The sequence below is a fragment of the Toxotes jaculatrix genome, chromosome 8 (assembly GCF_017976425.1).
Source record: "Toxotes jaculatrix isolate fToxJac2 chromosome 8, fToxJac2.pri, whole genome shotgun sequence".
In the NCBI taxonomy this organism is placed as follows: domain Eukaryota; kingdom Metazoa; phylum Chordata; class Actinopteri; family Toxotidae; genus Toxotes; species Toxotes jaculatrix.
The window spans coordinates 12,964,879-12,986,780 of NC_054401.1; the positions used below are offsets into that span (position 1 = coordinate 12,964,879).

A 21,902-nucleotide genomic window follows, 5' to 3' on the forward strand; every position below is an offset into this window, starting at 1 on the left:
TTTGAATGAATTGAGCAGTTCTGCTTGTGGGCGGATGCTCAATATGATTGACAAGACTGTGGACCAATGAAGTACCGTGTTGAGACTGTACCCCTTGACGCATCTGGAACTTTAGGGATTTCAACCAATGGGCAGTCACGTCGAATGTACGCACTTCTCTTTTTTTTTTTTTTTACAATTCTGTTGTAAATAAACGAATGACAGAGGCGCTGGTGATAGTGAAATTGCTATCAAAATATATTATCAACACGGAAACCCATTACTCGATTGTGTATCAAGGTAATTATGATCTATTGTTATCTAACTAATAAACAGTATGAATTCATTCATCAACTGTCGGTATCGCTGTAGTGTAAGAAGTCATTGAATGACAAAGCAATGAAAGATTAGCTGCTAGTAGTAATGCTAACGCTAACAGCTATTACTAAGCCACCTCAGCTCATAAAAATATCACTGACACAATAATTTCACAAGTATGTGAGAAGGTAACAACGCCACCTCAGAAATAGCCAATCGCCATCCTGCTGTCAGTACTTGGTTTTAACCAACAATACGACGTTAACCCAACTGTTAGCTTTCTAGCTTGTTGGCAAACCAATGGTATGTAGCTATACATGTATATAGCGTTACGCTGATTTAAAAAAAGTCTTTAATGACGCGATCGTCGCTTTATAAGTGCAATTAAGCTGTCTGTGCCAAAATATCGTGCTGGCTAATAGCGATAGGCAATAATCTTAACGTATATTACTGTCCCATTACTTTTCAAGCTACTGTGGCTACGTTGATGTCATTCTTACCCGCCAGTTTGCTGCCAGCCACTAGAGTCAGACTGTGGGTACCTACACAGGTAGCTTGTGGCCAATGCCGCAGGCTCGACCTGCCGAGAGAAGTGCACTGTCAACCTCCAGAAGAGCTAGTGAATTGGCATCAACAGACCTCCGTTGTCCCCACCTGTCCGTTGGACTGAAGATAGAGTGCCTGTGGATCTACCGGCAGAAAAGTTGTCATGTCGGAGTTAAATAAAGAGGTGGTGGATTTGGTTTGGGGTAGACCATCCAGTGGAGGAGTGTCTGCCTCCATCTTCCGTAGATGGACCCAAGGTATTATATTTTGTCTCAATGGTGAAAAATACTCGAAATCCAATTTTCCATAGTCAAAGATGAAGATTCCTTGTTTTGTCATTTGGGTGTTCAAGTTCAAAACCCCAAGATATAAAGTTTACTAGCATGGAAAATATACATATTTCAGAATCAGAATCAGAATCAGAATAACTTTATTAATCCCCGTAGGGAAATTCTTTCTGTTACTTTAACTCCCAGTTTAAAAGAAGTTGGGATCAGCTTTTTTGTTTTCTTAAAAATTACTCAGAATTATAATTTGATCATTAAAATCGCTGACAATTTTCTCTCTGTCCAATTATATGCCTTATTTGTTATTGCTGTTAAAAAAAAGATTTTTTGGTCTTCATCACAGGATTTGTTTTCAGTGAGAATGAGCACACAGCACTGGAACAGTTTGAAGGGGGGCCATGTGCTGTCATTGCACCTGTCCAGGTATGGTCTAGTTCAGTCTCCTTGCAATATGATCAGGGCCTAGTCACAATGTTCAGTATATTCGCTAAACACTGAGCCCCGAAAGACCTCCTACATTCTCTGCAATGGAAGTGCTTAAAATTGTAAAGCGTGGGACTGTTTATAGGACATTTCACTATTTCAGAATGTGTACTTTCTTCCATATATACCTTCTTCCACAAGTTCACTTGGGATTTTACAGTGAGCCAGCTTTCACATCTGACAACTGACTGAGGTATAAGACTGAGTTTATGTTTCTTTCCAGGCTTTCCTCTTAAAGAACATTCTCTTTAACAGAGAAAGTTGCAACTGGAGACAGATGTCAGGTAGGTTGTACACAGAAGCCTCTAAATCATTGTTTTTGCCTCTGTTTTATATATCTGTGTGGCTCATTAAATCATACATGTTTTACTTTTGTGTCTGTTAGAGGAGGAGCAGAAAACAGCACTGTGTTCCACACTGAGTGAAATTATGGAGTCTGCCTGTGCCAGCCCCTCCACAGGGTTCTGCCTGGTGACCTGGGCAAAGGGACAAGGCCCACACACTAGCACACATACCAACACACAGTCGCAGTCACAAACACAGGATTTGCCAGAGAGCAGCCAGCCACCACAGGAACAGCAACCCAGTGAGTCCTACGTCTGTCAGATTCTCATGTGAGATACACATTCAGAATAACAGTGCACAAACAAATGAATACTCACTTATTCACTGATGCATTGTTTTCACAAAAATAGTAACTTTTAATGACTGTCTATTTTTGACGGTGTGGCGTTTTGCTGTGTCATGCTGTGATACTACAGTGTATGTATGTTTTCTTGTGCCTAGCTGCTTTGGCTGCTGAGGACCTTGGCTTTGAGCGATTTCACAGTGTTCTCCAGTAAGTGACACTTAATAATCTCACCACAGCTAACACCTCTCATCTTTATACTCATTACTTTCTTCCTCTACGCAGATCATCTTGACATTGAGTAATACTGAATACTGTACATTTCTGGAGGGATTAGGACCTCTGAAATCCGGGTTTTACAATTTTCAGTATGCAGCAATGGAATAGCGAACTACATATTTCTCATAGGATAGTATCAGCAGAGGGGAGGGAAAGGGTATTTGATTAATCTAGTCTGTTAGACTTGGCTTTCACCTTGAATTAGCTTTTTCACTCTGCTCACAAGTTTCCAACTCAGCACTTTCACTGATTGCCTAAAAAAAAAAAACTCGCACTACCTGTCTCACTGTCTGTCACACACACACACACACACACAAACTAAATGAATGCAAGCCTGCATTCGCCAGAGGAATATTGAAATTTCATCACATAGCGTACCGGCAGCTGAGACCGTAGTCAGCAAAAAAGCAATGCTGACTCACAGCGAAGAAATGCATGTTAACTAAGACAGACAACCCCGCTAGCAAGCTTTCAAAGGTGGAGCAAAAGAGGAAAGTGGCTCCAAACAGGCAAGATCAGATTTTCTTTGTGCTCTGGTGCATTTAATAGATCTTTTCCCTATTGTGAAAGTTGTCTTCACCATCTCAGTATACAAATACAGTTAATACATCAGTCTCATTGACTGTGACCCTCTAACACTGAGCAAATCTTCTGTCTTTTGAGTGGTTCATAAATCATCTTGATGTTTGTTCCCCTCCTGCAGCAAGCGAACTGTAATGTCAGTGTCTGATCTCAGAGAGGAGGTGCTGTCTCTCTACCACACCTGGAGGGGGTGCTGTGGAGTCTTGCTGTTCCTCTATTCAGTCATCCTGACCAAGGTAAAGTAACTAAACGGCTGGATGGAGAGAAGGATAGAAACATTAGATACTGACTGGAAATGAAGAGATTGGTGATGATGTCTGCCATAATTATTAAGTAATTTGAATGAAGTGATAACTAAATTCTGTTTTTTTAAGCCAAAAAAATTCCTTTTATTAATGGGCTTTTGGTCATTGTGTTTTAGCATTTTAAGTCTTTTTTCCTGTCTGTCACATCAATGCTCAAGTAGACAAATATTAAATACAGACTCGACTTTTCTGGTCCTCTATGTGCAGGGCATAGAGAATATACGAAATGAGATCCAGGACACGATGGAGCCTCTCATTGACCCTGTGCATGGTCATGGCAGGTACAAGAACACCTTTCTTCACCAATTTTCCACATTAATCAGACTGTTGAAGCAAGTTAAACATTCATTTAACATTAATGAATGTTCAAGGGTCTTTTTTTGTGGTAAAAAATAGAATTTCTTTATTCTCTTGATATCACCTTTCTTATCTAATTTTTGCAGTCAGAGCCTGGTTAACCTCCTTGTAACTGGCCATGCTGTCTCTAATGTCTGGGATGGAGACAGGGAGTGCTCTGGCATGAGTAAGGCTGCCATGACGTTACTGCATACACACACACAAACATCCCTTATTCACACTAGAGGCTCACACGTTACACTCACAGAGCTCAGTTTTGTTTCCCTGGGTTTAAACCACATCCATCACATGGCAATAATTCTTACATCCCACAGCACAGCAAAAAATAATGCCAATTTGACATAATTTAACAAATTCACATTTTGTTGCTTTTTTTCTCCCTGTCTTGTAGAACTGCATGGTATTCATAAACAGGCATCAGTTGGCTTCCTCACTCTTATGGAATCACTGCGCTACTGCAAGGTACAGACACCTATAGGCTCTGAGATCATAATGCAAAAAAAAAAAAAAAAAATCAATACTTTGTAAACCTGCAGAGAATATGTGGACTTATAATTTTTTTTGACAAAAACTCACTATGAATTGAGATAGACAACAACTGTAGAAACTGAGAGAGTGCAAAGAAAGCAAATAAATACACAAATGCTTGGTGTTGCTTGTGGTTCTGAGATGTGGGACATTTCCAATATGTGAAGCACAAACCACAGTGAGAGCTCCCATGTGAAAAAATGTGTTTGTGAGTCCTAACAGACTTGCTGTAGACTCTCCACTCTCTCTACATTTTTGGCACACATGTACCAAACCACTCAAAAATAGATCAGAACAACGATATGAAAATACATGTGAAGTGTCACATTTTAGTCATCTTGAAAAACAGGAATCTTGGCTGTTTATTTATCATTGCCAACATAAGCAAGCCCAGAAATGCTGGAGTTGAGGCATGAACTCTCCAAAGGCAAAGTAGGCAGCTTTAATATGTTAATAGCAAGTAGATGGTTGCCAAAGTAACTAGAGAGCTGTTAGCGGTGATTTAAGAGACCAACTCATATCAAATAAGGAGAGGTCTGCTCAGTTTGTACACTGTTCATATAATGTTGTTTATTGTATGAAAATGATGTTCAAGTGGAAATGTGTGTGTGTGTGTTTCAGGTCGGGGCATTCCTGAAGTCTCCAAAGTTCCCTATTTGGATCCTTGGCAGTGAAACTCACCTCTCTGTGTTTTTCACCAAGGCAAGTTCAATACATTCATCCATAAGCTAGCAAACACATATTTCACACACACAGACACACAGTGTGTAATATAAGCCAGTCTCCTCAGCAGGTTAGAAAAACCAAAATATGGAATGTGCTTAACAGATTTAATATAGTGCAGGTCAGATATCAATGTGGGGAAGAAAAGAGAGGCTGAAAGGGAGGGGAGGGAAAGTGAGCACAGGAGATAGTCATATATGGCCAGTGTGCTGTTTCTTGGCTTTTCACCTATCCAGCAATAAGAAGAAAAAAACCTTCCACGCACACACACACGCACTAACACTCACACTCACACACATCTTCATGCTCGCTCATTCTCACCCCCACAAGAGCTCACGATTTTAGTTTCTCATCCATCTGTGATCTTCTTAACAATGTGTTGTTCATAATGTATGGCCGTAATGTAAACTGCTGAATTTGGACTCCAGTGAGAGTCTCCATTTACAATGTACCTCTGTCTACCTTCACTGTCAGGTTTATTCCCACAAAACAGATCACACATTTTTCTGTTCTGGCTCTTGTTCATAAGAACATGTTTTTGTTGTACAGAGTAGTCCGAGGAACTCAGAAGCCCCAGAAAAAAATGAATCATAGAAAATGTTAGAAAGGAGATGTTAAGAGATAAAAGTAAAGGTCATAAATGCCACCCTGTGTCGAAAGGAAAGGGGGATCTGGTCAGCTTAATGTCTTTCTTGATCATTTCTCAGCTTTAGTGCTTTAGACAACAGATAGTAAACCTAGGTTTGGTCATTTGCCCGGGGTCTGGTTTGTTAGTAGTTAGGAATTTGGCTTTTGTTAACATGCCAGTGACACTAAACAAAATCCCATTCCCACTTAAAGTAACTAAGGCTTGAGTGCAACCTGAATGACAGCTCTTTACAAGCTGTTACACTATGGAGCTTTGTATTTGACAAATCTGACATTCTGTGCTACAGAATCTACCCATGAAACATCAGAAAGTACAACATCAGAGTAGGTAGTTTTTGGGTAAAAGGCATTGCAGTGCAGGAAACAAAACTGGAACCAGATCCATGTGGTTTAAACCCTTGGAAATTCTTGGAAAAGGGCCATGACATCTTCCTCCTGCAACTGCAGCAGCAACTCAGATATACACTTATGCACACATGAACAGGGATGTCACAAGGTACGAAGTGCACACTCTAATTGAGGTCACCTCTGCTGTTGTAACTTTGAGAGAAACCTTGGTTCTTGGGTAGGAGTAGGAATCATCAGATCACTGCTAGCATGGACGTGTGCATATGTGTGCTTATTTGTGTGTCCACTTGCCCTCCTTGAACTCCAACAAGCATGTTTATCGTCTCTATCAGTGAACATGTAACATAATACATTGCTGTAGCTTGTGTATAAAAGCTGGCAGGTTTGGTTGTAGCAAATTGATTCTCCTTGCTGTTGTGAAAATGGCACCAGAGAGGCAGAAAAATCCCAGGCAGTCATCTCCATCAGAATGCCGCACCCTTAATATACCATTGATTAAAAGCTCAGTTACATGAATGAGCTCAAGCCTGCGAGGCGAGTGGATCATATTTTGGCTCAGTGATGACCCGAAGTCGTCATGCATGCACTGATGACTTACCGATTGCTACAACTCCCCTGGCACTAGTGACATGTTCACATATACACACTCACACACAGACTGACTCTAACACACACATTCCAGAGTGCAGGGAACCTAATCCTGATTAGCATTAGTGTTGTGTGTATGTGTGTGTGTGTAGCTTCAGGTGGATGGCTTCCTGTGCGGAACGTGATTCCAGAGTTGCCATCTGGATCCATTTGTCCCGCTGGAGACAGGGAACACACTTTAACACATGCATGCATATATGCTGACGTACATGGCTGACGCTATATTATGCCGGCTCAGTGACTTTGAGACCAAGCTGAAGGGTGGAAGACATGGGGGCAAGGGCACTCTGCTGTTAGACCTCACTCAGTGTGACCGTGTCCTTCTATGCTGGAATCTATGTTTAGAGCTAATTTGAAGCACTGAGATTTCCCAGGCTTCGTGATACAAAAATACACCTGGTTATGTAGCTTTTAGCTTCGATATAGAGCCATTGGCCCCACAAAAGCTGAAAACCTGATCCCTGCCTCTGATGTGTCAGTGGCTCCTTCTGTCTGCCATTGGGGACGGGTGTGTATTCCCCCGAGTCGCTGTCAGTGTGTGACTGTGGCTTTCAGACCATCAGCTTAATAGCATTAGTGTTTTTATCTAATCTACCTACACAAAGGCCATTCCACCATCTCTGATCCCTACCCACAACACCCCCCACACTCTCTGCCCTCTGTTGTATTAATGTGTGTGTATGTGAGAAAGAGCCTGAGAGTGTATAATGGCATGTAATGGGATCTGTTTTTGGACAAGAGTTTCTGAGACGCCAGAGGAAGGAGAGAGAGAGGAAGAAAGACAGACAGAGTGAAGGAGGGACAGGTGATGGATGAGACATATGCATTATGTTTAAAAAAGGATTCTTTCTTCCTTCCTTTCCCCCCTCTTGTCTTTGAAGTCACTATCCACTCCCATGTACAGTAGGTTGGTTGCCCAAGAAAAGGATTCCCCAGCACACCTCAGCTAACCTCTTCAGATTATTGGTCTCTCATGGGAAGGAAAGAGGAAGAAGGGAAGTAGAAAGGAAGGATGCACTTTAAAGAGTGGGGCAGTGGTCACTCAGGAAAGGGAGTAGGGGGGTGATCCTCTTGTGACTTTTCTCATCACTCTTTACTCTCCTCTTGCTGAGTGATGAGGTTCACAGGCTGTATCTCTGCTTCTCCAGGGAGTTACATGTGTGTTTTTGTGTGTGTATGTGTACAGTAGTCGTGTTCTGGGTCAGTGATTTACTAGGAAGGAGAGCAGCCGCTGTGGCGCTCTGTGTCCCTTAAGACTCCAGCTTCTGTCTGCACTCACACACACACACACATACAGAATGTCCTTCAAGGACAGGAGCCTGAAGCACAAGTGTGCAGACACAGTTAACGTGGCTGAGTTTAATTTAGTGAGGCCTTATTGACATAACCACAATAAATTTAATGTGGCTGGGTAGTACGGCTGAAATCAGTATCATAATATATAATGCCTTTCAGCCACATTCTGTAGTCTTGAAACCTGCTCAGATGCCAAAGCCAGTGAGGAGAACCTTGAGTTTAGAACGTTATATCACAGATGAGGCACATGTTCTCAAGAACGTTAATGAGCCCCAAATAGTTCAGCAATGATGTATCATGATATGGCAAATTGAAAACGATAAAATGAAATAATAATACCAACACAAGATGACAGTACTGAGTTAATAAAATGTGCCCACTGCCCCACCCCAGCAGGAGGGTGCGGGCCACACACAAACAAAAAAAAAATAACAAAACAGTGTACATTAACCGTCATTAATAATCTGTGACAGGTCAGACCAAAGGCCATTGTGGTAGGGTGAAAAGCTCTCTGTGTCAGTGTGTGTGTGCAGCATTATTCTTCCTTTTCCCCTGTGTGCTCTTCTCTGTTATAGGACCCATCATTACGCTACATAACTATCCTCTGGTGTCTCCTCACTTTTCTGGTGAGACATAGTCTTTCTCCTCCAAGACAGCTCCATAAATCACTGCTTTGTTCTGTCTGTCACACCTGAAACACATACTCTTAGACGCTGACATACAGTGGATACTGCACGCACTCCTTATGTAGCAAGAGAGACAAGTTTTCCATTTCTTCCTGTCCTTGTAATCACATGGGACAAAGGCTAGTTAAGGTGAAGAAAACAAAAGCACATACAAGTGCGTATACAGTCTACATAACAAACACTCACACACAGACTGCCTCCTCACCTTCCTCCTCAGTGTCATGTAGTGAGTCTGTCAGTGCCAACCAGGAACAAGGCAGGAGACACTGTCCGAGACCTCTGCTTTGTTTTCTTGAAACCAATCCTTCAGATGCACTCTGTGGCCACTCAGAGCCTCTCAGCACACACAATAGCTCTTTGGATAGAGCAGAGGGAAAGACAGAGTAACTCGAGTAAAGTACTATGCCTACCTGTCTTTCCTGAAGTAACTACCTGCATGTGGAGATAAAGGACAAAAGGGAGAGGGAAGAATGGAAGAAAAAGTCAAAGGGTGGGAGGGCAGGAAATACTCTAAAACTGGAGTAGCTCCTTAACTCAGGAAAAGGCAGGTAAAGAGGGGTAAAATTGGGCAAGAGAAAGAACAAGACAGGAAAAGGTCCTACAGGGGATGAGTTGTCAACCTAAGGGAGCCACTCAAGTCTAGTGAGGAGAGAGCATTAGAAGTTCCAATGGATAGAGTTGAAGGTTTTTTCAGTGGTCAGTAGTCCTGGAAAGTAATGCAAGTGGTAAAGATGCTAGTTGGATGTCAGCTAAGCTTAGTTTAGAAAAATAAGATCATGCATATACTGTATAGAACTGTATGTATCTTCTGTAATGGGTAAAGTCTGGATGCATCAGTTGCCCTGAATTAACTCAGAAGACACACACACACACACACACTCCCATTTGCAGGAAAGCCTTTTGGTCATTTCACATGTTTCATTTCAATAAATGTATTCTGGTTTTGCTCAGAGCAAATGGTCTGCATTACTTTGTGTATTTAAGTCCTCAGGGTGGTGTGTGTGTGTGTGTGTGTGTTGTTCTTGCTTTGTTCCTATGCAGGGTAGCTTGTTGTTTCTCTGTTAAGGAGGTCAAGGGTTTGAGCAAAAAAAAAAAAAAAGTTGGACTGTGGGGATTGGAATGTGCTCCTTCATTTCATAAGGCACAAGGCTGTGTGTGTGTCATTGTACCGTGTCTCTGCACTAGTATGAATGTTTGCACACTCTCAGCAAACAGAATGTAGCACTCCAGTACAAGCTAATGCATTTCGGCTACGGACAGGCCTAATGACTGCATAGATATTCTCTTTTTTTTTTTGGACACACACATACATACTGTGACACGGTGGGTTTGAGTGGAAAGAAATGCTGAGACACACACTTACACACCCCTTCCCCGTGGAGTGTGTTAGCTCCATGACCTGTTTTCCAACTCAGCAGCATCTTCCTCAGGCCTCTAATAAAACAGAGATCAAAGACAAGCAAGCAGACCTGTCATCACACACACAATCACCATCACCTAATCTCTCACGTGAGTCACTGTCTTTTCTAGTTGTTTAGTAATGTGTATAGCAGGGGTGTCCAAACTGTTCTACAAAGGGCCGTGTGGCTGCAGGTTGTTGTTCCAACCAAGCAGCAGCACACCAGACTTGAATCATTTAATCAACTGATCTGAGTCCTCAGACAGTTGATTGGTCAAACTGTGTGCTCTTCATTGGTTGGAACAAATACTTGCAGCCACACTGCCCTTTGTGGAACAGTTTGGACACACCTGGTGTTTAGACAAAGTGTAATAGTATGTTTTGATGTGTCTATTGATGTCCACGTACATGTTTTTGACATCCTGTAGCTGTAGCACTACCGGGTGATTTACACCATATGTGTCAATCCTGCCCTGAGAGGTAATGAACTGTCAGCTGGACCTTTGTTCGCAAGGTTCACTGGTCTTTTCATCACTTTCAGAAGAGATATATTTTCTCAAGTCAAGTAAAAGGCAAAGTCACAGTTTATCAAAAGTAAGTCCAAAAAGAGAAACATACCAATGACATGACAACAACAATTTAAAGATTAGTGAGCCACAAAGCCCAGCGAATAAAAATGAATCTTTAGCTTAGATTTAAAAAAACAGAGGTGGAGAGAGCACATCTGATATCTGACGGCAACTGATTCCACAATCGTGGAGCAGCAACTGCAAAGGCTCTGAAAACAGTTCATGTTTCAAGATACATACTTCACTGTTAATCCTACATTTAATGAATTTGTCTGCAGACATGCAGTCATCCGCTAACAACCCTTTTTCTGCACTTTATTCCTCTGAGATCAGCAAAATGACCCTTGTCCACCCCTGTAAGTGAAACACAGACATATGTAGCTAATGACAAATCTACCTTCAGATTTATGGAGCCTGTAATGTTAACACATCAGGACCCTGCTGTACTTTGTGTGACAGAACGGTGCGTGAGCGCGTGTTCGCCAGTTTTTGACTGTTTTTCTTTGCATCTGAAGAGCCGGCAGCTGGGAGTCATCTCTTCTCGATGTGTCCTCCCGAACCCCTCTCTCCCTGAGTAAAGCCGCAGTACAGTAATAAGTGGACCGTGAAACCCAAGCAGCCTGCTTAGATCTGAGGCTCAAGCTTTAATAAAGGCCAGCTAAAGGAGATGAGCAGAGTTCATTTGCTCTCCAAAAACATTGTGTGTTTGTCCAGCGCTTCGTTGCCATAAATACAATCCCTCCCTCACTCATACGGAGGAACAGTGAGAACTCTCTGACTCTCGCCTACACACTTCATATGAGTGTGTGTGTGTGTGTGTGTGACAGCTAAGGCTGAAAAGCCATCTTTTTGTGAAGTATCTCATTTCATTCTCTCTTGGAAAAATATCCCCTCTGTCTCCTCTAAGCTTTTCTTTTTCCTTTTTACTCACTCTTCTCTAAATAATTATTCATTTAAGATATTTTGAAGCAGCCATGACACTCAACCTTGCATGGATTATTATTGTTTGCTTGCAAAGTTGCCTATCAGGACCTGATGGTTATTCAGTTGTTTAATTTACACACAGCAAGTGTTGAATAATGCTAAGATAAGGGAGGGTATGCGAAGAAGTTCCTATCCCATGCCACCTGTTGAGGTTGTCTGGCTTTAGACTGTTAAGGGTTTGGTATGCTTAAAACAGATTTGGTTGTTTTGTTTGTGAATTTGTTGCAGGATTCTTGCAGCGAATCCTACAAATAACACCAAGCATTTTAACAGGGTCTGTTGTTGGTGCTATTCATGGTTTGCACTCAGTTGCACACATCAGTGCTGGATAACTGAAAGAAGTCATCATGTGCCTGTGGTGGTCACTGCATGAAGTTGGCATGATTGTCATAATCTCAGTGTCCAAAAGCAGACACCCCCCACTCCCCAGTTTCCAAATCAGGAGTTGAAGGGGTTTTACATGCTGGTAAATAATCTGACAATCTTTTTTTTTTTTTTTTTGAAGGGCCTTGGTTTAGAGAGAGTTTGGTGGTATTAAGTCACAAGGGGCATCAACCTCTTGACGCTCATACGCACTCCGTCTTTTCTGCTTTCCCTGCCGACACTTCTCTCTCTGAATTTCACCAACAAACAAACACTGTAGAGCTTGTCATAAATCACGGGCTGCATTTGTAAGACTCGATTTCCTGATTGTGTGTTTGGAGTGAAAACAAGCCGTCTAACTTTATCAGCAGATCAGTTAATAATCCAGTGGGGCTCTGGTGATTGCACTGGCCCCTTAGATTACACACAGCCACACACACACACACACACAATGTACAGCAGTGCATCACACATTGCTACAGTGAGTGGTACTGTTTGTTGGAAGCCTGTCAGTAGATCTTAGTGATTGTCTGATGGCTTCACGCTGCACTCAGCTGTTCTAATGTTTCAGCACTGATGAAGCCACATTCTCCCAAAATATGATCTAATTTCCTCCTCTCCTCCCCCCTCTGTCCCTCTCTGTCTCCTCACTTAGGTCACAAATCTCACCTTTTAATCTTCTCTTTCCACTCCTTCTTTGTCTCGCTTTTATTTCCTCCTGTCTTTCTCTCTCTCCTCTCTGGCTGTCTCTCTATAGGAGATGTCCCTGGTAGGTCCAGAGTCTCCATCAGAACAGGCGAGGAGGGTCTTCCAGTCATTTGATCCTGAAGGTAATGAACGAGTTTGTATCATCTAATATTGTGCACATGATCATTATGTTGCTATGAGAAGATTCACATCTCTTGCCCTTCGCCCCCCGCACACTTGTTTTCGTAGATCATTATACTTTATTTGCTCATTAGTACACCAGCTATATGAAAATCCTGGCACACAGATGAACTTCAATTAATCCAGACTTTCACTTTAACACAGCTAAACACACAAAATGAGAAAACAATATCCTGGCCCTGCTGTCTGTCCCTTGCCTTCTTCCTGGTAGAGCAGATGCATTTATAACCTCCACTGGTCCCCTCGCCCCCTCTTTCTTGGTTCTTGTCTGTTATTTTCTTCTGCAGGCATTTGGAGTGTCTCCTTCTCTCCTCTCATCTCCACTGTTGTTGTTTAGGTTGGTGAGATCAGCTTCTCTAGCAGCTGAGTCAACCATCCTGCTCCTTCCCTCTCTTCCTTGTTTCCCTAAGCCTCCTTTCTTGTCACTTCCGGGTGACTGGGTTAAAAGGCGAGGGGAAGGACACAGAGAGCGACACAATGACAATAGAAAGCTTTAAAGAAGATAGCTTGTCATGTCACAAGAAATGAAACTCGGATGTCTGCAGCATTCATTGATGTAGACTGGAGATTACAGTGTGGGCTGTTTATGCATTCGTGCGCACTTAAAGACAAGCATCGAAATGAAAAATTTAGTCTTAACATCTGTTGTGTATTGGGGTTTTTTTCTGCCGTGGAAACGAGCGAGGAGGAGGGAGAGATGCATAGATGCAGGGAGTCACATTCAAGACATGAGAATGTTAACATCACACAGTTAGAGCTATCCATGTTGCAAGAGCGTTCAGCCAAGGACCTGGCTAAATCAGCACTCGTAACGCCTTCATTCAAATTTATGTGTTTTTATTGTGAAATGAAGTGTGCTGTACTCTGTTGCCATAAACAAAATTATTCACTATCTGGCACGTAGGAGCAACATGCCTGTTTTTGTAGTGATCTTTTTTGTATGTGGTGCGAGGCTATGTTACCGTGCCTGCCCCGTGCACTTCGACAACAAATCTGTAAATTTAACTGTCTGTCGTCTTTTTTTTTTTCCTCCCTTGTTCTTCATCTGTCTCTTCCTGTTACACACATTACCACTTAGCATGTTCTCAGATCCACTTTTGAAGTCATCCGCCTGGATATTCTGTCTACCATATGGTCTTTCCTCACGCACATTTGCTCAAAGACAAACAAATCCTTGTTTGTAGGTGCACCCGCAGACTTAAACACCCATGTGTATGCATAATCAAGGGAGGACATACTGTACATGATACACACGTATTCACACAACATGGTGTACACACAGATGCCATAGCCAGCAGCACAGTTGAGTGCTGCGCAAAAAGGCTCATAAATCTGTCTGTGTCACATGTAGAGTCAGCACAGCTCCCTGTGTTGTGGAATAAGGGCGCCAGACGCATTCTCACACACACACACACTGACACACATTACAGTGACTCACTAGACACACACTCAGAAACCCATGGTCTCAGCATGTTCTTTAATATTTGGTGTTTGTCATTGTCCCTGTCGTAGTGTGTGCGTGCCCTCTCTGCTGGCTGTCAAACTGTCAGTTGTCACGGAGAGAGAATAACATCTGGCACTGAAAAGGCGAGATTGAGTTGCGCGAGCACTCGAGCAGAGCACTTGTCAGTTAATCTTCTTCACAGCACACTTGGGGTTTATGTATGTATCTAAACAACAGGCCACACAGGCTCACGTGCTGTAAGGGCCGGGACACACACAAACAGTCTCTCGGGCAAGAACACATGTTAGTGTTTAAAGCTTCTCATCTCAGGTAAAGCAATCATCACAGCCATGGAATGTAGGTCAGAGAGAAGGGACGAGGTGTGTGTGTGCATGTGTATGTACAAATTTGTTTTGGGTTTCTTTTTTTTTTTTTTACTTGTGTCAGATGAGTTCATTTCCCAGGGCCCGTGTTGTAAATATAGTGCTTGTGCCATATGTGTGTAGGTGAAGGCTTCCCCTGGTTTCCAGCTGAAGCCTGTATTTTATGTTTGGTCCAGGGTCAGCCAGTGCATCAGCCTCTCCTTATGTCTCTCTCTCTCTTTCCTTACCCAGATAATGGCTTCATCCCAGAGTCTCTGCTAGAGGACGTGATGAAAGCCCTTGACCTTGTCTCCGAGCCTGAGTAGTAAGTGCTTACACGTTCAAGGCTTTATGTTTGTGTGCGTTTCAGCTTGTGTGTGTTTGTGTGTGTGTGTGTGTGTGTGTGTGTGTGTGTGTGTGTGTGTGTGTGTGTGTGTATGTGTATGTGTATGTGTATGTGTATGTGTGTGTGTGTGTGTGTATGTGTATGTGTGTGTGTGTGGGTGGGTGTGCAACTGTGTCTGTGGCACCTGTAGAGCTTCTAAAGTTCTAACTCTTAAGTCACGGCCAGGCCAGGTCAGCTGCCCTGTGCTCATGTTTCACCACCAGGCTACTATAAAATAAGACCAGAGAGAGCCCACTATAAAAGCCCAGGAAGAAAGAAAGAACGAAAGAAAGAAAGAAAGTCAGAAACAGAGGCTTAGAGGGAGATCATTAACGGCAGGAAGAAAGACTGAGAGAGGGAGGAAACGCTTTAAAGTGCCGCTTCAAACAGAAGCACGTTCTCATCTGAGGAACAGTAAGCCCTAACGCTGCAGTCGTGGGCCTGGCCAAGTCACTGGACCACTGATCTGCTCTGCAGACCCCCAGATGGCTGATACATCACAACACAACAGAGAAAACCAGGGGGAGACTCCCAGTGCAAAACAGGCGGGTCTCAGTCCTTACCACTCAACCGGAGTTTTTGCAGGGATTCCTCCATATGAAAAAGGTAGCATCTTTGGTGTTTGGGAAAGAATATATAATGAGAGGAGAAGTCCTAAACTGAAGAATTTCATCATGGAAAAACTCGTGGAAAGTTGCCTGTGACTTGGTACTTCTACACATCCTATGACCTATGACAGTCAGCTGCTACCATTTGTGGTAAACCAACTTTGTGGACACTGGCTGCTCTTAGCAAAAGTCAGGATCCAGCTCAATGGAATGTTGTTGTGTAGTGTTTATGGCCAAATTATTTATTCTCAAGATCTCATAAACAGGAATTTTTGTTTATTGTGATTTTTGTTATGTAATTAAACATTTAAATTTTATGCTAAAAAGTGTAAATCCAACAAAAACAAAAGGCTTTGAAGTATTTGATGAATTTAAACAGCAAGCTCTGATGCATTTATATTAGCAGAAAAAACATGAACTAGACAGACATACAAAGATGTGTCCTTTCTTCTTCTTCTTTTATTTCACTAGTATGTTCACAAAGTCACTATCCCATTTGCTTTGTTTGGAGCAATGCTAGGAGATCCAATCCAGTTTAATTCAATGTCACATTCAGGAAACACTCATTTGGACAATTAGAGCAAATGTAACATTTAATTTAATTATCATTTCTCTGGATGCTGTAAGAAAAGATACAGCTACAAATGAAACACACACACGAGTCCAGACTCAGCTGCTCAGCAATCAGCTGACTGCATTTTAATCCAAATGTGAGGATCGATTGGACACAAGGAATACACTGTGGCATGCTCAATGTATGCCTTCTGTATGCACCATCATCTCATGTCCAGGCTGTTTTTAAATGATGAAGTCATATGCAGTCATGCAGTGGATACATAACAAAACCCACCATAAACAACTAACTTCCCAGATCCCCATCAACACACAACACTTCACAATAAAGAGATATGTGACGGATCCCCGTGGAGATTTCCTCTTTGCCATATTCCCCCTACATCGGGAGCAGAAGGTGGTTTACAAACAACATATGTGGCTCTTTTAGGGTTTCACAGTGTTGCTCAGTGACACCTCAGCGGGGGCAGTGTCTGTACTCTGCATGCCACCCTGCTGCATGTACTACTTGTAAAAATCAATAGATGAGTACACCATCATTGCCTTCTTTCTGTGTCTGGACATAACCCCTGTTTCTCTCCTTACTGCCTTAAAAGGGCAATCTGACCAGATTTTTTTATCACGGTGGAGTAATAATAACACTGATCTAACAAGTTGGAATGTCTGGAAAGAGGTATATTTAGTTGCACCATGGTATTCATGAAAATATGCACGCACTCACCAAAACAGGCATCATAAGTTCACACTGAGTGATGAGGGTATCGTAAATTTGTCTCTGTTTTCATGCACAGGGCAACACAGGCTGCTGTTTGGTGTCCTTTGTTGTTTCATGTTGCATGTTCCCTCTGTCAGTTCTCTCTCTGGGTTTCTGCATCTGTTTTTCTCTGTTCACTTCTTGTTTACTTCCTTTCCTATCTGTCTCTGTGTCTTCTGTGTCTTCTCAGTGTCAGTCTGGTGAAGGGTAAGCTGGATCCAGAAAGTTTGGGCATAATCCTTCTGGGCCCGTTCCTGTTGGAGTTCTTCCCCGATCAGGTATGTGTAAGTGCGTGTGCAGAGGTGGACTTCCACTTCACAGATGACAAATGAATTCCACCGGTATTGCAGTCTGTATCACAGTTAAAACACATGGAGAAAGAGCTGTGTGCACACACACTTATATATATGAGTGACATGAATGTCTCTTTCCCAAGCATGTGTGGAGTGCTGTTTTAGCAAATCAAAGGTTTTTATTCCAAAAACATTCCTGTGGTGTCTCATGTGAAATCTATGCGTGTGTTCAACATCATATGACGTTACTTGCTGAGAAGTTTAGAAAGAGCGGTAAGACGCCTTTATGAGGCAGAGCGAGCCAGGAAGACGGAGAGGGAGAGATAGAAGGGAACTGTGCTAAAGTGATCAGGGCTTTAGGGACTCACCAGAGGAATGGCCCCGAGCCGCAAAGAAATTATACTACCATTAGCCAACTGGACACACACACTCAGACACACGTGGGATTGGGGTTAGGGTTAGGGTTTCATATATAGGCATATAAACACGAGAAGCTGGACACGCTCTCAGACAACACACCCTATTAGCATTCTGCACCTTCAAGCCAAAGTCATAGGAAGTGTTTTGGCTCAGTGTCATTGTTCGGGCATTTTTGTACTGTTGGCTGGTTTGTGGTAATCAGAGTTGAGCTTTGCTTCAACCATATCCATACACACACACACACACACATTTAAATTTAACAGGCAGGGTATAACGTTAAGCTTTGGTTACAGGCAGAGATGTGTCGGTTTGACTTTTCGGTTCAAAAATGTTCTGCCTCTGCGGGTCTTTACCCCCGTCTCTGTGGGAACAGTTTTCCCAAAGACACTCTGACAACATTGCATGTTTTTCACTCTGCTCCCCGTCTGTGTTTCAGGATTCAGGAATCCCAGACTCATTTCCCGTCTACCACTACAATGGACTTAAACAGTCCAACCACAAAGAGAGGGTAAGACACTCTTTCATATTCAGATTTTTAATAGCATCTTATGGTGGTGGCTTTCTTACAGTTACTTCCCTTCTTTTGCTGTCACCATTCAAACACACACACATACTCACACAGTTGGAGGCAGTCGGCCACTCCAGAATAAACAGTAGCTATTGCGAGTCTAATAGCCTGTCCATCCATCCAAAAACCCTGGCTTAGCCTCCTGTTTCTCTGAGTCATTTCAACATAGAGGCCACTGTCAGCAGCCTAGCTGTGATAAATGGTCGAATACAGGCCTATTAAACAGGCTTAGTTTGATTGATGATTGTCAGAGGATGTAGCTGGTGGCGGTGCACAGACCTGGGTACTCAGGAATATCACTTTCTTCATCTGTCAATGTGGTCTAATCTGTAAAGCAGCTTTTTTTCCAAACCGCTACCTGAAAATATAGGAATGGCACCACATGTGTGCCCACACAAAAGCACACGCCTACACACACACATGCATATGGCGGCAAGGCGCCTATAAGGTTGTGATGGCAATTCCATTCTCATAGTTCCAGATGGGAATAGCAGACCTACTGACAGCATTCTCCTGCAGATAGTATATGTCTGTGGCATACTTGCATCCGTCCCTCTGCATTTCACCCCTGACCCTTTCAGAGTAAGCATCTGGAAAGAGATTGATAGAGTTGAAGCCTGTCAAAGCGGACGAAGGTGTTTAAATTTCTTTTTGGTTAACTCTTAAATGTTTTTTTTTTTTAGGTGGAGTATGTGGAAGGGACAGCTTTGGTGCTAGGTTTTGAGGACCCCATGGTTCGGACAGACGACACTCCAGTCAAGCGCTGCCTTCAGACCAAGTGGCCCTACATCGAGCTTCTGTGGACCACCGACCGCTCCCCGTCACTGAACTAGCACTGACACAGTCTGGCTGTGTCTGTGTACATGGATAAACAGCTACTGCTCCACACGCACACACACACACACCCCTCTCCTGCTTCCCCTCTTCACACTGACCCCGACAGGTCAGCAAGTTACAAAGACTGAGACACATATAAACATATACAACGAAGACAAATGAGAAAAACACAAATGCACACAAACATGAGACTGAGACAAACACTTTGATGGACTAAACACACACGCCTGAGATCCATTCTTGATTTCTCACTTACATTCCACACAAGTGTAAACTCACCTTTACAGTTCATGCTATTGTCTGTTCACCATAGCTTGTAATATGACACGCAGGATGTTTATGATGTGATTATTTAAAAAAAAAAAAAAAAACTGAATGACTGTTTATTTTTACAGTTCTGCTCTGTGCCGACATCTCTGCTACAGTTTAGCAGTAGACAGCTAGACACTGTTTAGAGAGGAAACTGGTTTGGTTCAGTGACTACAATGTGTCACGAAATCACATGCTGAACCACATGTATAACCAGTCGACTGTGAAACACTACTGTTAATTCAGCTTCTAGGACTGTTTGAGGGAAAACCTACCAAAGCCTTCCACATATGAGAACACATACACACACAGACAGACTCACACACACAGTCACACCCACTGATAAGCGTTTACAGCGTAAAGGGACCAACCCAGACGCAGAGAACTGGAGATGTGAACAGGAGGTTTCTTCAGTGTTTTCACCAAGATGAAGCTGGTTTAGGTGCTCTGTGTGTGTGCGCGCTTCGTGCACCACACTGGGATGTTGGCCAAGTGCTCATGTATTTATTATCACACTCAAAGGTTCTGGAATAAACACTTTTTTTTGTTCAAATGCCGTGTGGTTTGGTAGCTTTGAGATCATAGACATCCTCCTCTTTGTCTCTTTTTCTAATAAATATCGCTCCTCGACCCCGACGCCGGACAGCCTCGGGTTTCAGGATGTCCAAGGTCGGTCTATATCCCCATCTTCACTAAATCACACACCGACGTATATTCCGTGTCTCTAGAGACTCTAAATCAGCTATTCACTAAATCCTCAAGACGCTGATGGTGACTTAATCACCTCTCTATAAACAGAAAATATTCCTCCTAAGACAGAAAACTGCATGCTTCTGTGGGCTCATCATCCAAACTTCCCAAAAGAAGACAAATGACATGTTTTTTATGAGCCATCCTAAAACACTGGCATGTTTAGCCTGTCACTACCGTTTTGTGTGTTATAGAGTCATCGCTCAAGAGGAGTGGCATTTTACACTACCTAAGTGCTTAGTCCTGTCTTAGGACAAGCCCTACAGTTCTTAACTGGGTGTTTATGCATTTGTGTGAGTGTGTGTGTGTACAGATAATGCTTTTTCCACTCTTCATCTGTCAACAGGAGTGTTGTAATATTGGCTGGGTGTGTGTCTAATGGATTTGTCTAATGGGGAAAGGATGTAGGCCTAATCTGACAGAACAGCCTGCTTAACAATCACATTATGAGTTTGTAAAGAGAAGAGGAACGTGGGCTAAGTGTGTAAAATATAAAGTACTACTGTGTGTGTGTGCAATCCAGACCAACCAGCAGTAAATCTGTGATCAGAACCCATTGGCAGGCTGACAGGACGTAACCTGAACAGTATGTGTGTTAAATGTGTGTATTCCTGGAAACTCGATATCTGTGAGAATTTTATTGGATGTTAAAGACAGTGGAGCAAATGATCACAGATGGAAGTGCGCAGACACTGAGAAACTGAGCTGCATTAAAACACTAGTTACCTGGCAGACGGCATCAGAACACAAAGCACAGGAATATGTCTGACTGCTGCCTCCTCACTCCATCATCTTCACCGTCTCTTTCTTGTATGAGAACAAAGAAACAGGACACATCTGTCTCCTACAGTATGCACTTCATATTTTGTGTGCTTCTTGTTTCTTCTGTCCATCTTACATTTACATAGAAGCTGCTGAGAAAGAACAGACCTTCTCTTTTTCCCTCCTCTCTCTCTCTCTCTCTCACACACACACACACAAACAGTTCACTGTTGCACAAAAAAAGGATCAGGGAGATGTGTTGACAAGGTGACCCAAGCCTGCACTTATTAAATGAACCAATAAAGGAAGCGGGCAGGATGGATGGATAGATGGATGGAAATGTGCTAAAGGAGGAGAACAGGGCAGGTGAAAGGTGTGGAGGAGAAAAGCTTCTCCATCTGGCAGGTCAAGGTTGGGTTTTCCCCTCCGACGCTCTTACCTCACCGTCTCACCTGGTTCTTATCAGCTCTTCTGACAGAAAACACACTCTGGTGCCACACTGACTGTAGAGCTTCTCCGATGCAGTTTTTACTGCATCGTGAGTCTGGTTGCAGAGTTTAATTCATCACTAATGTGCCTATAAAAGCTTATTTTAATTAAAACAAACTCCACAAGCTGATAAACTGCAGATTTGGTCGGTTTGCCTGGAAGTGGGTGCAGCAGTCATCTCTCCTCTCCTCTCTCCTTCACACATGCACACAGAAAAGGAGTTTTTGATAAGAAAAATGTTCGGAAGTGTGCTGAGCTAAATATATATATATATATAAAGCAGCACGGTCTGGCGTGTCACCTCTTTAAAACTGCTTTTTATTGCAGGATATTATTTTCAGCAGGAGCGCAGAATATTACCTCGGTGGTTTAGGGAGGGGGGGTCGCCTGGTGTTGAGTGAAAGAGTAAGCGGGCCAAACTGCCTAAACTTGCACATGCTGCTTAAGAGATTTCTGCTGTAAGCCGACATAATAATTACTGACATAATTACAAGTGATTATTCT

At 42.8% G+C, this 21,902-nt stretch overlaps 1 protein-coding gene across 1 annotated transcript; it reads left to right on the top strand.

The window, feature by feature from the left end:
- The first annotated feature begins 190 nt into the window (after nucleotides 1-190).
- mindy3 (MINDY lysine 48 deubiquitinase 3) lies at nucleotides 191-19,537 on the top strand. The gene is made up of 16 exons (XM_041044111.1): nucleotides 191-279; nucleotides 768-1,100; nucleotides 1,474-1,553; nucleotides 1,837-1,897; nucleotides 1,999-2,199; nucleotides 2,400-2,451; nucleotides 3,224-3,338; nucleotides 3,615-3,688; nucleotides 3,851-3,930; nucleotides 4,156-4,226; nucleotides 4,914-4,994; nucleotides 12,714-12,786; nucleotides 14,903-14,975; nucleotides 17,161-17,248; nucleotides 18,120-18,191; nucleotides 18,935-19,537. The coding sequence occupies exons 2-16, from the start codon at nucleotides 1,007-1,009 to the stop codon at nucleotides 19,082-19,084; spliced, it is 1,365 nt and encodes a 454-aa protein (XP_040900045.1). The 5' UTR covers nucleotides 191-279; nucleotides 768-1,006; the 3' UTR covers nucleotides 19,085-19,537.
- Nucleotides 19,538-21,902: the final 2,365 nt, after the last annotated feature.

What these genes read in the sequence shown, in the direction of transcription:
- mindy3 (XM_041044111.1), top strand. Translation starts at nt 1,007, where the DNA reads ATGTCGGAGTTAAATAAAGAGGTGGTGGATTTGGTTTGGGGTAGACCA. An exon ending in ACCACAGGAACAGCAACCCA is followed by an intron (nt 2,200 to 2,399) that starts GTGAGTCCTACG and finishes TCTTGTGCCTAG; the next exon opens with CTGCTTTGGCTGCTGAGGAC. An exon ending in TGGAGTTCTTCCCCGATCAG is followed by an intron (nt 17,249 to 18,119) that starts GTATGTGTAAGT and finishes TCTGTGTTTCAG; the next exon opens with GATTCAGGAATCCCAGACTC.